General features: G+C 37.0%; 1 protein-coding gene and 1 long non-coding RNA gene across 2 annotated transcripts; both read right to left on the bottom strand.

Moving 5' to 3' along the window:
- Positions 1-1,655: 1,655 nt before the first annotated feature.
- Positions 1,656-7,331, bottom strand: LOC121655625. The gene is made up of 3 exons (XR_006013255.1): positions 7,253-7,331; positions 4,924-5,027; positions 1,656-2,273 (listed from the first exon to the last, which is right to left on the bottom strand). It is a non-coding gene; the product is annotated as an uncharacterized LOC121655625 (long non-coding RNA).
- Positions 7,332-8,966: 1,635 nt separating this feature from the next.
- LOC121656138 (calpain-2 catalytic subunit-like) lies at positions 8,967-14,321 on the bottom strand. Its single transcript, XM_042011195.1, has 21 exons — positions 13,905-14,321; positions 13,694-13,763; positions 13,440-13,558; positions 12,981-13,114; positions 12,705-12,873; positions 12,540-12,623; positions 12,357-12,442; positions 12,211-12,285; positions 11,890-12,050; positions 11,632-11,801; positions 11,537-11,548; positions 11,186-11,397; positions 10,994-11,030; positions 10,813-10,878; positions 10,681-10,738; positions 10,518-10,582; positions 10,350-10,418; positions 10,173-10,251; positions 9,520-9,636; positions 9,367-9,425; positions 8,967-9,284 (listed from the first exon to the last, which is right to left on the bottom strand). Exons 1-21 carry the CDS (start codon positions 14,139-14,141, stop codon positions 9,261-9,263), a joined length of 2,103 nt encoding a protein of 700 aa, XP_041867129.1. The 5' UTR covers positions 14,142-14,321; the 3' UTR covers positions 8,967-9,260.
- Between the last annotated feature and the right edge of the window lie 964 nt (positions 14,322-15,285).

A 15,285-nucleotide genomic window follows, 5' to 3' on the forward strand; every position in this document is an offset into this window, starting at 1 on the left:
AAATGTTAAATATATCACACTAGCTTTTTAGCAGTAATATGCCATAGGTGTTGCCTCCCTTTGAATGTTTAAGGCCTTCATACTGCAATACTCAAGTTATTGTGAAACAAAACATTGTCCCAAAAGATTCTCCCTGAGGAAGTTTGAAATATGAACAAAGCTCCCTCAGTTATAGAGAAAAACCACACAAGGCACCACACAAGTGCCTTAAAAGCTCCAGAATTAAACATTTTATTATAGACATACTGGTAATATTGGTGCACCTGAATTTTATATCTTTTTTTAAGTCACTGAATAAATAAATTTGCAGTTAAAACACAGTAATTTCTAGCAAGTTATGTAAAGCCCTCGGGTAAAACTGTAGCCATTAATCAAGGTAGGATTTGTAAATCTAGCAGAAACCTAAGCGAAAGCAACTCACCACTTTGCTTCGGATGTGTGATGAGAAGAGGCACAGAAAAAGTTGCAGTAATACCAGACTCATATTACAAGGAGCTAAGCAAAGAGAGAGACTTAGCACATTACAGGAACATGAGTTAGGCAAGATGTAACAACTAACAGCAAAACAAGTTTGCATGTCACTAATTTTTATGCTTTTGTGTTTCATTTGTAGTTGGTTGCATTTGTTGCAGCTGTAGGAATAAAATGTTTTGTGTAAGGAACATTACAAAAGGTTTCATCCCTATAATGGTCCTAATTAGACAGGCTATTGCATCAGGCTTAGCAAGCCAAAGCCTGCGTTGTGTTCTCTGTATTGTGCCACAAGCAATGCTGGAAGCATGCTTTCAGGTTGTCCATCCTCTTCTCATATGCTAGTTGCCCAGGAATGAGGTTTTTTTTCCCCTCAAATTTGGTATTTTGGTTTGCATTTGAACTTAGGAATCTACTATTAATATATTTTAAAGCACACTTTAAAAAATATTCACCATTTATAAGCTCAAATGCCAAGTTTAAAATTTACACAAATGTACATACATTTCATGCCCAGAGGATTATATTTTATAAAAGAAAAACAAACATTATTACATAGTGCAATAAATCATTATACAAACCTGGATTAATTGCAACTTGACTGGTCAGTGAAGTTTTTTTATGGTACTGACTTTAGACTGATTTTTGATCACATGATTTTAGTGATGAAATATCATTTAATTTACAAATTCATTTACATTTAAAAGACAAAGAAACAGACACTAAGGTTACATTACTTTATTCTACAATGCTCATATCCATTGAATGAAACTGTAATTCTTGAGGTATCAAAATACATGTGTCAAACTACAAGTCTATACATGAATTTTGACCCAATGCACTAAATGTGTTTAACAGCATATCATAAGAAGAGAATTTGTTACTTTAAAAATCAAAGAAATATACTGCAACTAGGAAGAAGTCTTTGTACAAAAGCAGATAGTTGATAGGATTCATTTAAATGTAATAAAGCCAGACAATATTATCATAAAATGTGCTTCAAAATTAAGTGAAGAAATTAATTTCTGCAAACAATTCCCAAACTACTGCTACTAATCATTTTAACACATAAAGGACATCAATGGTTTGTGCTACTGGAATATAATACCATACATAGCCCAGCTCTTCCCCTTAAGCTTTGATGCAATTAAAACAGCTTACTTACTTTCAGTGACAGGAAGACCTTCAACTTTGATGACACCTCTGCCCAATATTTCTGCAAAAATATTCTTATCCAACACTTCAATCTCATGGATTGAATAATGTTTGGTGTGTGTCAAAAGAACAAGAGGGAACAAAGTGCAAACTGAATGCCAACATAAGAAAACCTGAAATAGAATGCATGTAGTTCTGTCAAATATGGGAAATGCGGGGAAATACAGTTGAGTTTAAAGAGTTTGAATTATAAGACTTATACAAAAAAGATACCACAAAAGGTAAAATATTTAAGCAGTAAAATAAAAATGAATACCCACCTCCAAAGGTACGCATAAGGGTTTCTCTTGAGCTAGCATAATGCAGTTGTTGCTTGATGGATGCAGTATCAGGAATCCTGGCAAAGAAAAAATGGCAATCCAAGTTACTCACACAAAGAATGCTTGCTAGTCAGACCATTTTTCTCTACAGTTAAAAGCCTAGAAATAGAATTTTAAATTTGCCTATCTCATCATGATGATCAAAGTTCTTTGTTTCATAGTGGCAGTCATAAAGCATGCAGCGACACGGGTTAGGATCCAGCTTACTCTGGAAAAACTTGAAGAAATCCTCCACTTCTGACAGACCCTTCTCTTTGTACACTTCCTCTACATCAATACAGCCATATTGTATTTCTAACATAACCAATCTTATGCTGTCACTCTTGTCTACAACACTTTTCAGTACTTTCATTTCGCAGTGGATGGTCTTCACATTATCAGCAACTTCAGCTCCAGAGTCCTAGTAAGAAAACAAATTCAGCATTCATGTTTTAGGCTAATAAGGATAAGCCAGCTGTGTATGACTTGAATCATACACTTTAATTAAAAATCCTGACGTTTAAATGCAGTATCAACTTGTGTTAATTAAGTAGAAAATTCACAGAAACTGAAGCCATTAAGACATAGGATCTGCAAATTCTACAGAAATCTAAGATAAAGCAACTCACCATTTTGATTCTGATGTATGAAGGGAAGAAGAAGCAGAGAAAATGTTAGCAGTAATACTTGACTCAAAACCACAGAAGCGGCTGAGAAAATGGAGAATGTGAGAACACCACAGAAGCATAAGAGCAGGTGAGCCAATTAAAGTATGCATGTTGTTTTATAAGTTTAACCAGATTATATATTTTGTCTCCAGTCTTCATGCTGAGAGCATGCTCACTTTGGATGCTTCGAAAAACCTGCCAACCTTGCCTTGTGATTACTGTGGTTACACATTACAAAATAGTTTCTTTCTCATTTTGCAATTGATTGCATTTGTTGCAGTGGTAAGAATGAAATATTTTGTGTTATGGACATTTTATTTAAAGTACTGTAATGGCCCACTGTTGGAGACAACATAACTCTCTTTTAGGTATATTTGAACACCATAACAGAGTTTCCATCTTATCCACAACTTCCGTATCTCACTGTCACACCCCACTGCACGCACCACATATTCCCCCCTCCCATATCCATAGAACAGCCAAACCCCAGTGGCAACACAAGCATGAACACACATCAAAACACTGGAACTATTACAGTGTGACTGCAATCTTTACTGAACCTACATTTTATCTACAATTTTGACTATGTCAAAAGTTATTTATCCCCTTGCCTTATACTCCAAAAATGAATGTGAAACATACAACAACCTGTAAAACTACTTAATATGTCTTTTCTGCATGTTCTAATGATGTGAACATTTCCTGGTCTATCGATGCAGTACCTTCAAGGCCTGCTTTCTTCTTTTATTGGGTGCCAATAACACTCACAGAATTAGTTTGAATGAATAAATTACAACATACAGCATTGGGTTTGACTGTGTTATTGGAAGGAAGAGGTGGGAGCTCACGTCTTTACATGGTTCTTGATTTGTTGTTTATGCTCCACATTAAAGTGATGTATGCAGTTTTGCAAAAGCATATAATTGAGTAGAAAATGTAAAAAAATAAAACTAAATAAAATAATGAACCTGGTCAGAATGATCACCGCCAGCAGATATTTGCCACTTTGTCGCGTTTTGCTCCTCATTTAGTTAATCCGAGCCAACTTCAAGTAAATTTCTTTTTTTCTTTTTTAAAGAAAATAAACTTTTTTAATTGTAGTACCCAGTGGTATAATGTTTGGCTTTATAATATATTAATTAACACATAGTTAAGGCTTGGCTCACTGTAGCAGGCAACGATGATCTGATGCAAGGAGTAGAAACCTGTAGAAACTTTATTAACTGAGGGTCATAAAACATCCAAAATTTTGAAAACTGGCTGCTTCAGCTAAACTAGTTTTATTAACTTATTTAAGTCTCGTGCAGACTCTCAGCCTTCTAACTCATTGTTAAGAGGTCCAAATATATAATTTCTAAAATATTTTTCTTACCAGCATCCTAAACAACCATTTGCATTTCAGAGGAAATCATGCTGCCACTTTGGTCAGCATCTCTCTCTATGTAAAGATCCTAATGGAGAGCCAACAGGTGAACGCGTGCTATCATCACTCTGCTAATAAAATATGTTAAATATGACATGTCAGTAGTAGCACATCAGAACACACACCAAGAACCTCTTAGTCTTTGTCCACAGGATATTAAATTCCACTAATCCGATGTGCCTCTTCCATCTTTCTTTTGGAAAATGTTTAACCCCTGCAGAAAACCGCATGAAGTAAAGATAAAAATTCAGAACATGGTAATAAAAAATGTTATCAAACAGTATGGATAGAGATTGCAGCCTTATATGAAAAATCTTTTAATATTTTTGCTAATTCTTTTAGATGAAATGTGTTACTGTGAAGTTGAGCTAGATGTGTTTTTTTTTTCAAATTTCTTACTACAATGTAAAGAATTTTGTGATAGAATAAGTAAAGTTAAATAAAGAGAAGAGGTAAAATACTTGCATCTCTGCTCCAAGAATTTTTGCAAAGGCAATTTGGTAGATTTTAAAGTATCTACCAAAATGTTATGTATTATTTAAAAAGGGTATTGAAGCTTCATTCATCCTAAACGGAAAACTAGACGCAAACACAGGCATCCAGATTCTTCCATGCTTAGCAAGACCTTCTGTAGTAAGGCACCCCAAAACTATGAGCCCTCAGCAGAATGAACAAAGAGCAGTTTATCATCTCTTGTGGGCAAACAATCATCGACCACCACATCCACCCAGTCACCATACTGCCAGAACTTAAAATCAAAGCGAGTGAAATCAAACCTGTTCGTGATTCTGTCTCTCTGAACGGGCCAAATACAAACAAATGGGCTCTGAATTGCATGGTGTTTTACCTGAAAGTGAAAAATTCCAGCTTAGTTCTTTAGCTTTGGTTGTGGGGGAAAAACAAGGGCCAGAACTTGTCAGAGTCAAGGAGGCGACGGTTGCCAGAAGTCACCTGAACACAAACTCAGTGTCACAATCAAGGAAACTCCAATGTATTTCAGTATTTGGGAGAAAAAGTTCTTCAAGGCCTAGTGAAATATAGATGTTAGGAGATAATCACCCTCAAATATTCATGTTTTAAAAGTATTTTTAATGCATGCGTCCGGAATGCTCTCATCAATTTATTTTACTGATTCTAATAAAGTCTGAAATTTCATGTCTTGTCATGGGCTAGTTAAATGTGTTGCTTTTAGCAAAATAGTGTTCCAAGACTGGCTTTTGAACCCCAATCTCCATGATAGACAACTGTGCTAACCAGTCAGGGGACGACTTAAACCATGAGGCTGACTTCTGATACCATTTTTACAATAGAGCTAATCAGTAGCCACTGTGTAGATGACACAGGATGCTCAATAAAGCTCGCTCAGCAGGAAAGAATTGTAGGGGTTTGCTTCTTCCATTTAGCCTGCAATTTAGCTGCTGACACTTTCCAGGAGGTCAGTCATGGCAAGCAGCATTTTCCTGAATGTTGATTGGTGAATGTTAAGACATGCGTTCACACTGAAGTATATGGTCTGGCATGCGCTTCATTGGAAGTTACAATGTGTTCTGCACCGTGGCTGCCCATTGGCTGTCATAAAAACGGTTTTAGAAATCAGCCACATGACCAGCCATCTTGAACCATGTATGTGCCTTTTGTTTGCCTGAATGTGGTATTAATGGGGATGGAATTTCCACCATGGATTTTTGCAGTTGATCAAATTGTTAGAGATGCTGTGCAATTAGTACTTAAACATTTAACACTTGCATTCAAAATTGTAGAGAAATTCTAACTACTTTAACCTGTAGAGGGTATTGTACATTTTAAGTCTGTTCTGACATCATTCAACAAGTGAAGAAGCCCTAACATTTTGTGAGTAGCGTATGCCTCACTTAAAATTCTAATGGGATCTAAGCTCTAATCCACTAAACCTTCAACATACAGGCACCCAGTTCAATTAACTCAGGGTAAGACAGGTTTACCACTGAGCCCTCTCACATCCAAAGGAATATAATGAATGAAATGATCAATTTAACCAGTAGGGGTAAAAAAAATAACCATAAAATTAGGTAAAAAAAAAAGTCAAATAGTGAAATGTGGGGTCCCTTTGCTACAAACAAAAACTATATTAATAGGTTTGTCTTCTAATGTAAAATTAATTTTGTATGGGATTGGGTTGAGTGTTGGTTTCCATATTACCAAAACAGGTGTCACGTGTCAGTGATTACGCTTCACTTATGTGATCACCTGTGTAGGAATTTGGATTAAGAGATGGGTTAAGTGTGACGACATCTGAAACCTTAGAGAATCAAGGTAAGTTAAATCTTATTTTACCAAGCATGACCAGCTAAGGATTTTCATGGGAAGAAGTAGAATATCTTAATATTAACATCTGTTTCTTTTACTTATTTTTTTGCAGATGAATGATCAACTTTGGACAAAAGACGATGTGTGCCACTGGCTTGAAAAAGAGGGTTTTGGTGACTTTGCAAGTGCCTTTTTGGATGAGATGACATGAATTTGAAGTGCCCCCGTTGTCCTATTATAAACCACAATGCAAAGAAGGTATTTAAAATATATTGAACTGTATTATCAAAGTGAACCCAATTTTGTTGTTGAATGTGGCAAAAATTGATACCCAAGTAAACAAACCAAAATATCATCATTTCGAAAACATCTAAGTCAGAAACAGAGCAGCACAGTCCAACAGGAAAACCCTGGAGTGGACCTGCATGGATATCATATGCCATGAGTGCATTGATGTCACTCTACTTTGTTTTTGAAGGCCAGTACCTAAAGAGCTAAAAAAAAAAAAAAAAAGTAAAAAACAACTCAAGTTTTTATGGAAAGATTTGTTTTGGGGATCAAGGATCACGGTGTTGTGCCAATATCAGTAAAGAGACTGTACAACTGTATGGGTATTTGTGAGTAGATTTGTTTCCATTCTAATTTAATGATAGGCCTAGATGTAGTTTCAGTTGATGTATAATGATACAATTCCTGCTACTGCCCAAAGCAGTAATCTCCTTATTGATAAAAACATATTTCTTATTTAATGCATTGTTTGGAACATTTGGAATGTTAGCTTGGCAAACTGTCTTGTTGACACTTTAATATTATTGGTACAGCATGTAATATTTTTGTTTGTGTTACAAACCTGGAATGTGTTTACTGAAAAGATATTCAAATTTACTAACATAAAATAATGTTGAAACTTTGTGTCCTCTCACTTCCGTCTGATTGTGTGCCAATGGGGGCTTGTGTTGCAGGAGTTGGAAAAGGCACCAATGAGGGTTCTCCTATGGAGACAAGCCGAAGAACCTTATATGGTTATAGGCAGCACTTTTTTTTCTAAGAGTGTAGGTTACAAAAGGCCTAAAGTCTTATTTTTTATGTAACTGTGTCTCGCCCACATATGTAAATATTCTTTCACGTGGGTGTATTCAGGGAAGTCTAAGTTGTTGTGAAATGTTTGTATACAAAGACAGTTGATGTCAGTATACTGGTATTTACTAGGAATTATTGGGTTTAACTATAAAGTAATGATCCAAAAACACAAGCAACCGACCGTTTCCAGAGATTAAAAACAAAAACAAGGTGCCAGTGACACATATCAGAGTAGCACTCATGTGCCAGACTAAGATAAGCATGTAAAATCATTCAAATAATGAAGGATAGAATATATGTTCCCAGTAAAAAGCTGTAAGTGATTAGACATGCCAGTGAAATGCATTTGAATGTGATTAATTGAAAGATAAAACTGGTAACTACTTAATCATGTCAACTTTGTTTAAAGAATACAGTATATCATTCTGTGTGTTGGTAAGTGTGACTGAAACTTAGATACATGTGACTTGTCCTTGACAAATACCAGTCCTAGTTGCAATTTCACCTGTGAACTTTGGATTAGAACATAATTCCTACAGAAACAAAATAGCAAAAGATAATTCAGCAGATTAAAACAAGTCAAGGTTTAATGTCACTTTACACAAGCATGTTTTACTTTGCCTCCAGTCTAATTTGAATGATTATGTTTCAGAATTTAATGTTATTATTGACTATGAATTGTTGCATTTACTTTTGCAATAGTTTGTGATTTTCCAATAAACTCGCAAACTATTGCAAACTATAACATATTGCCGACAAAACCCCACAAACCTCAAATATTTGGTTTGTGGATGGGCAGGAACGCCAGACTACATCAGCTTATGATGAAATATGCAGCTTACTAAGACACTTCTCATGTGGAAAAATACAACAAATGGTATTTCTTTCAATCTTTACTCAATATGTGATGTGAAGCCCCATAAAATAATTTTTTTTCATTTTCAGTTTTAGAACCATTATAACAATTAGGGTTTTACATTTCTACATGTGACTGCAGCAGCATGCTACAAGGCTATGCTGCTGTTTTCACAATTAATACTCCCACAGTGAGTTTCTTCCATGTGACGCCATAAACTTTGTAAGAATTTGGTCCAAGTTCCTTGAAGCCTAAGGATGAAGGTAGAGCCTCAAAGCAGTCATCCTCAAACAGCCTCTCTCCAAACATCTTCTCCTCAGTGCCACAAAGTCTTGCATGAGAGCTGCTCTCTCAGTTGTGTGAAGTTTGGCTACAGTGCCTGACATCTTAGGATTGTGAGATGTATTATGTGCCTATGGTTGTTTCTCAGTGTGAGAATGTGTATGGCTAGGCTTTATGTTTTGCTTGCACATCGCTTGTTTCCATACCCTTTGTTGTTCAAATGAGAAAGACACTTCTGGCTCAGATGTCTCATTCAGCTCAGATCCACCAGCTTTGGCAGTGAATTAATAATCCCTCAAAACAGCCATAAACAGCATCACAATGAAGAACAGCAGCAAAGATATGCATTTGTGAGAAATGTGTAGTATTTGACAAAAACCATGCGCTTGTTTTTTCATTATTATTTATTTATTTTGTCACATTTTTTTTTTGCATTTGACAGAAGTTGCAAACAAGCAAAGAAAACCAAGGCAAACAGGTTTATCCCAGTGCACAAACATTTTTAAAGGAAGTTATTTGAAATAAAATAATGCATGAGAGTCTAAAAAGACATGGTCATAAAAGAATTAAGAAAGTGAAAGTAAATTCTCTTTTTTTTATACTGGTGTTTAATGCAATTTATGTGAAATGATTAACCTTTCACTGCTTCGTTTTGGTCCTTTAATGTGTCATCTTCAGAGCTAGTTTATCGCAAGGCACATCCACTGTAAGAAAAAGAAATTTATAAAAGTTATCTAAATAGTAAATACCTATGATAATACAACTTTTGTTATTTGTTTCTCACACCTGTTGCATGTCCAGCTCAATCTTCCCTGAGTTATCTCTTTCCAGAGTCTTGAAAATTTCTGATGGAGAGACAGAGAAAAGGTTTTTACATATGTAAATAACATGTATGTGTAGAATGCATGATGTGATATTTTTGTGTTTGTAAACACTTACTGAAGAGCATCTCCAGTTTAATCAGACAGCTCACAAAGTTGTTAAAGTCTATGGCATACTGAGCATCAGCATAACGATAGACCATGGCCTGCAGCACAGCACTGTTGACTTGGAAACCTGTGAAGGAAAACCACAAACCTTTACCTTCATTTCCTGTTATCTTTTCTGGATCAGTTTCATAAATGATCCTCTGGATGTTTAGTTTTTTTTTATAAGGTATCAGGTATTAGCAAGCTGATATGTCTGTAAGTCTCGCTTTTTCATGCTTTGTTCCTTTTACAAGTGACAAAGCATGAATTAAAAGTATAAGGCAGGAGTCCCCAAACCGGCTTTTCTTGTTTGTTCGAAAGTCTCTTTACATGGCTCAGACACAAGAGACACGCCAGCTGTGCCAACAAGTTTTTGTTTTTTGCTTTTGCCTGGTCAGACACAGCCAACACTCAAATAAAAAACTGTTTCTGCATGTGCACTTTTAAAAATTGCCCCATACTGATCCATGAAGACGCATATCAGAAGTTGTGAGGTATAGTGAAATATGCAAATGGAACAGTGTCTTAAAAAAACAAAAAGCATTTATATTAATATCCAGGCATTGGATGTGAACATATGTTTGATTGCAGTGTTCTAACTAATCCTGTGACCATGTTTGTTACCTGCTTCAGTGGCAGCATCTCTCATCTCATGGGAGCTCATGGTGCCAGAGTTGTCTGTGTCATGACTCTTGAAGATCTCCTGCACGTGGCCCACACAGCCATTGATTACATTAAGAAATGCAGGTGCAATACATGCATGACCAGCAATAATTTCAAACAAAATAAATCACATCTTACCAGGTATCTCTGGATTTTGGTCCAGAGCAAGTGGAACTCCATCAGTCCCAACTTGGCACTTTCATCTCTCTGAGGAATGTTAAGGTTTATTAACCATGTATATTACAAAGTTAGCACAGAGTTGAAAAAAAATTATGTTTAAATGCTCTTATCTTTAAAAGAGGATACATCCAGCAGACTGACTATAAGGCGACCTGTGCTAAGGCTGAATCCGTCTGTCTTGATGTCGGACCCTGAAAGAAATAATTAACACTTGCATCCACCAGTAGGAAAGTGCAGAAAACAACAAATACATTATCTGCAAATTAATCCAACGTCTTCATGAACTTACGGTGAGAAACAATGTTGTTCAAAATTGTGACCAGTTCAAAGGCCGAAATCTCCATGTCCTGTTTATAAAGATTTAAATTACATGAATTTCAAACCTTTGATTTAATGTAAATGCTTTTGTTCCTTAACCTACATCACCAGCGATCTGCTTGAAGATTTTCTTGAAATGAGGATCCACATCACTTTCAGATAGCTCCTTCTGTTAGTTAGAATTAGTTTGTTAGAATTCATATCAATCATATCAAACATAAAAACAAAACAAAAATTAAAGTTTTATATATATATATATATATTCTTTTAGTGAACCTTCTTACCTCCTCTATTTTAGCATCAATGTCCTCCTCTAGTGGACTTAAAAAGAGAAAGAAAAGCTCAGCTTTAGCACACTTTGGATGGCAATACATATTCAACTATATCTGTGTGCTAAGAGTATGAAGAATGAGGCGTTACTAGATGGCTGTATTTGCTAAAGATCGGAGGTCTGCTTGTTTATGTATCACAAATACCTGATATCGGCTTTTTTCTCTGAGAACACCCTGAGAATGAAACTGCCATTCTTGTGAGGCTGGAAGGTTGAAGGAATTATGGCATATTCTCCAGGAGGGAGTCTGAAACGGTCACACACTTCGCGTGTGTTGATGAAAGTGCTGCTCATGGCCACGGCTCTTTGACGCAACAAGACATCAGGGCCAAGGTGAACGTTGCTGCTGCCTTTGTACTAACAAGAGAAGGGAGTTAAATTACCTGACTAATACAGAAATTCACAACACAGTCAAACCGGTTTTGTCTCACTTCTGAGAATTTGGGAAAACAAAGTTCACTTTGAAGTGATAGAAATAGTTAAGAAAGATACAGACCTCATCTGGGACCTGTAAAAAGAAAAAAAAAAGTCATTATTTTTTTTAACATTAAAATTAGTGCTTTAATTAAAAATCAGATCACTCTGTTGCACCTTATAAATGGCAAAGCCGATGGTCTCGAGGTTGGAGTTAAGCTTTCTCTGCTGTCTTCCATCTTTTTGCATCAGCCCCACCAGAAAGGTGCATCCATCCTTTCCATCTAGAGGATGATCATCCACCTCCTCCAGACGCACCACAAACTGAGGGTTGGATGGAAATGTAGCTGGAACAAACAGGGAAGTAAATTTTTTGAGACAAGAGAAAGCAAAACCTCTTGTTCCAACAAGCTTGACTTGTAGTTTCCATCTTACCTGCATGATTGCGGCAGCCACCAGCTGTGGAGCCGACCCTCCACATCCCTTCAAATTGGCAATTGTTCCAACTGCCTACATCGTCGCTTGTGAGTGTATCTGGGGTCAAATTACAGATCTCCAGTTTGGAGAAATGCCGGATGAAATCTGAATAGGACATCCTGAGAAGAGGAGCACATTTCTTCTAAACGACAATATTCTGGTGCCTTTTTTTAAATCAGGCAGCTGATTCTTAACTAAATGTTTTGGTGATTTAGATGCTTATGATGATGAACTATTGTTATAACATTTTAAAGAAAAAAGAAAAAGCTGCAGACTTACCAGAATTCTCCATCTTCAGCCACATTATTCAACTTTGATTTCTCATCTTTACCAATGTAGTTCCATTCACTGGATCTGTTTTTGAAAAATCCTAGCATTAAAAATTAGTAGTAGATGCATTATAGATACAGATTATAAATATTTACCCATCACTCCAAGGCCCTGTCCACTCAACCTGGCCCCATGGGTTTCTGATACGAACCAGTTGAACCTTCCTGCCTCTGTAATTAGCCTAGAAGTGGAAGCACAGGTTTGGTAGAACAGAATAATTTGCATGCATAATAAAAAAAAGAAAAACAGCCACAACATGGATCAGATTAATCGCAAACCTCTTCTGCACCAGTAAGAGAGTATGCATGGCCTTTAACAAGCTTTAGAGATGTGACTGCCTCTGTCTCAGAGGCACTGGTGATCTGAAATCATCAAAAATAAACATTTCAATCAGATTATTGTATCATTGTTAGTTTTCAAATAAGTATTACAGTAAGACTTACATCAATAGAGCAACCCAGCAATGATCCCAGGCCCAAAGCCTTCTGAATGATTTGGAAGAGATGTGCTGGAGCCTTGTCTAAGGTGTAAATTTCTGCGATTCCTCCTGTGAAATCTTCAAAACCCTCTATCGTGTTTCCTCCTGACAGAGCCTCATAGGAGCCATTCGCCCTATTAGACACAAGGATGGGAATCTATTCACCACCTCTACATTAACTCTACATTGCAGTTTTGATTAAATATGATAAGAAAAATGAAAAAGAAGGTGAAATCCATACTTTGCATAGGCCTTCTCCAGCAAGGCGCTCCAAAACTCTGTACCCTGCTCTGAGTGGACGAACAGCAGCTTTCCATTTCTGGTGGGTAAACGGTCATCAATGACCACATCCACCCACTTACCATACTGCCAGAACTGAGAGGAAGCACCAGAATCACATTATTCAGATCATGACTCATTAGCTTATTTATCACATGCAGCTTGAACTGTGTATGATGTATTAGATGTTCCTTGCTGGAGATGTTTTTATATATGAAATTCACTATCACCTATTTTATCTGGTGGTGGAGCAACAGGAACTTCTGTAAGATTGCTTGTGAGCAAAATAAATATACTTGGATCATTGTTTTGTTTAGTATACTTTTACACTGAAATAACTACTGTGTGGGATATGGCAGGACAACAAAAGCTCATTTGAAAATCAGTATCAGTGTTGAGATGAAAAGGGAGTTTTGCTGACCTGGAAGTGAAATATTCCAGCATAATCTTCAGTGAAACTCTGATTGGGGGGCACCACTCGAGCCAGGATACTTTGGTCAAGAGTGAGAGAAGCTATGGCAGCCAGAAGCCAGCAGTCACCTGATCAGGAAAGGAGGTTAACTGTAAGTGACTGCATGTTCTAGGTTTTAAGCAACATCTGTTCACCAAAGTGCAACAGTATGGTAACCGGCATGTAACAAATATTTTTCTTATGCAAACGTTATTTCAGAATACCTAGAGCTCCTTGGCAAATGTCCGTCCTTGTGGCCCCATCCTCAATGAAATTTGGGTTGGGACACAGCTCCTAAGAGGATGCAAAAGTGTAAACTGTAAATTTTTATTACAGTGACAGAGTGCATATATCTGAGCAAAATTATGTAGGTGTTTAAAAATTGGGGTAATTTATTTTTGTAACTGCTTTTGTTTCCTTTTAGTAGCTTCTTACCTTTGGCCTCTTCCAAACAATGTCCCTGGTCTTTGATGAGTATGGTCCCAGCTCATTGTAGCCCAGTGATTTGCCTTCTGCTGGAAAGCAGTCATCCTCAAACAGGCGTCCTTTCTTCAGGCACTGCTGCTTTAGAGTCTCATAATCCTGCTCTCGAAACTTCACTGCGTTTTCATTGGTGCCAATGCCTTCCTCTCTCTTTTGCTGATGAGCAAATCGACTTGCTGTGGAAGTCATTCTCGCGTTTCTGTATGCGGACTCCTAGGGCTTCTCTCTTTGTTAGTTGAGTTTAGCTGGCTTGTGAGTTGATCTTGCACCAGGTGAACACAAACAAGACTTGCCTGTGTCTCAGTCCCCTTTATAGTAGTCTCCGGGAATGGGAAATAAGGGCCAGGTTACAGACAGGGAGGTGCCTTCAATGGACAGGTGAGGCAGACTGCAGCAATCCTACGCAAATCCATACTAGGATGGCTGTGACCACAACTGAATGCAAACAGGGACACGCCTAAAGGTAACCACAGCAGAAGCACCACCGCCTTCATTTTGAAGTGATGTGTATGGTGGAGGAGGGGAGTTTTTTTGTTGTTGATTTTTTGCTCCCACTTTAAAATAATGACTTAAGTTCTAATTATATACATATTCTAGAAAACCCTAAGTGAATTAAAAACATGGAAGAATTATTTTATTCTCTTTTCTACATTAGAGTGGTTGAAAAGGATTACGTGTAGTAAATACAGCCAAGAGTTGTGAAAGGGTATCTTAAGCTCAGTAAATGAAGCAACAGTTTAATTCAGCGCAAACAAGAGTGGTAAGTTAAAGCCATTGCAACAAATTGCCTGGAGCATCCACACACACGCCCAGTCAGCAAGTGTAATGTTACATCCTTATCCTCTGCTTACATCCTCTATGCTGAATACAGCAAAGCCAAGCCTTAAACAAACAGCTTTCAACCCAGTTTGAGCAGGAGCTACACAGATCTACTGATACAGTGTCTGAATAATATCAGCATGATTCATGTGTGTGCCAGATGTAAATACATATATTATTAATAAAAAAAAACTTTATCATTAATAAAGCCACAAAGAGATATTGAAACAAAGCTGACACATGTCGGGATTGTGTTTAGCTCAATTGGAGGAGTAGCTGCCTCAACAACAAAGGCTATAGCTTGGCCCAGGTTTGAGGACCGGCCTGAGGCCCTTTTCTGTATAACACCACCCCCTCTGTTCTTTGTGTTTTTTATTATCCATGCAAAAAATCTACGTACAAAGTTACAAAGACCACAGAAACGGGAGCTAATCAGCTGTCTAATCAGAGTAGTGCTGGGCTTTTTAGAAGTTTCAGCTAATGTTAATCTCCAAAACAGAATTTAATATTTAAT

Source organism: Melanotaenia boesemani, chromosome 16 (assembly GCF_017639745.1).
Source record: "Melanotaenia boesemani isolate fMelBoe1 chromosome 16, fMelBoe1.pri, whole genome shotgun sequence".
In the NCBI taxonomy this organism is placed as follows: Eukaryota; Metazoa; Chordata; class Actinopteri; order Atheriniformes; family Melanotaeniidae; genus Melanotaenia; species Melanotaenia boesemani.

What these genes read in the sequence shown, in the direction of transcription:
- LOC121656138 (XM_042011195.1), bottom strand. Translation starts at nt 14,141, where the DNA reads ATGACTTCCACAGCAAGTCGATTTGCTCATCAGCAAAAGAGAGAGGAA. An exon ending in ACAGGGCCTTGGAGTGATGG is followed by an intron (nt 12,286 to 12,356) that starts GTAAATATTTAT and finishes TTTCAAAAACAG; the next exon opens with ATCCAGTGAATGGAACTACA. An exon ending in TGGCTGCCGCAATCATGCAG is followed by an intron (nt 11,802 to 11,889) that starts GTAAGATGGAAA and finishes TGTTTGTTCCAG; the next exon opens with CTACATTTCCATCCAACCCT.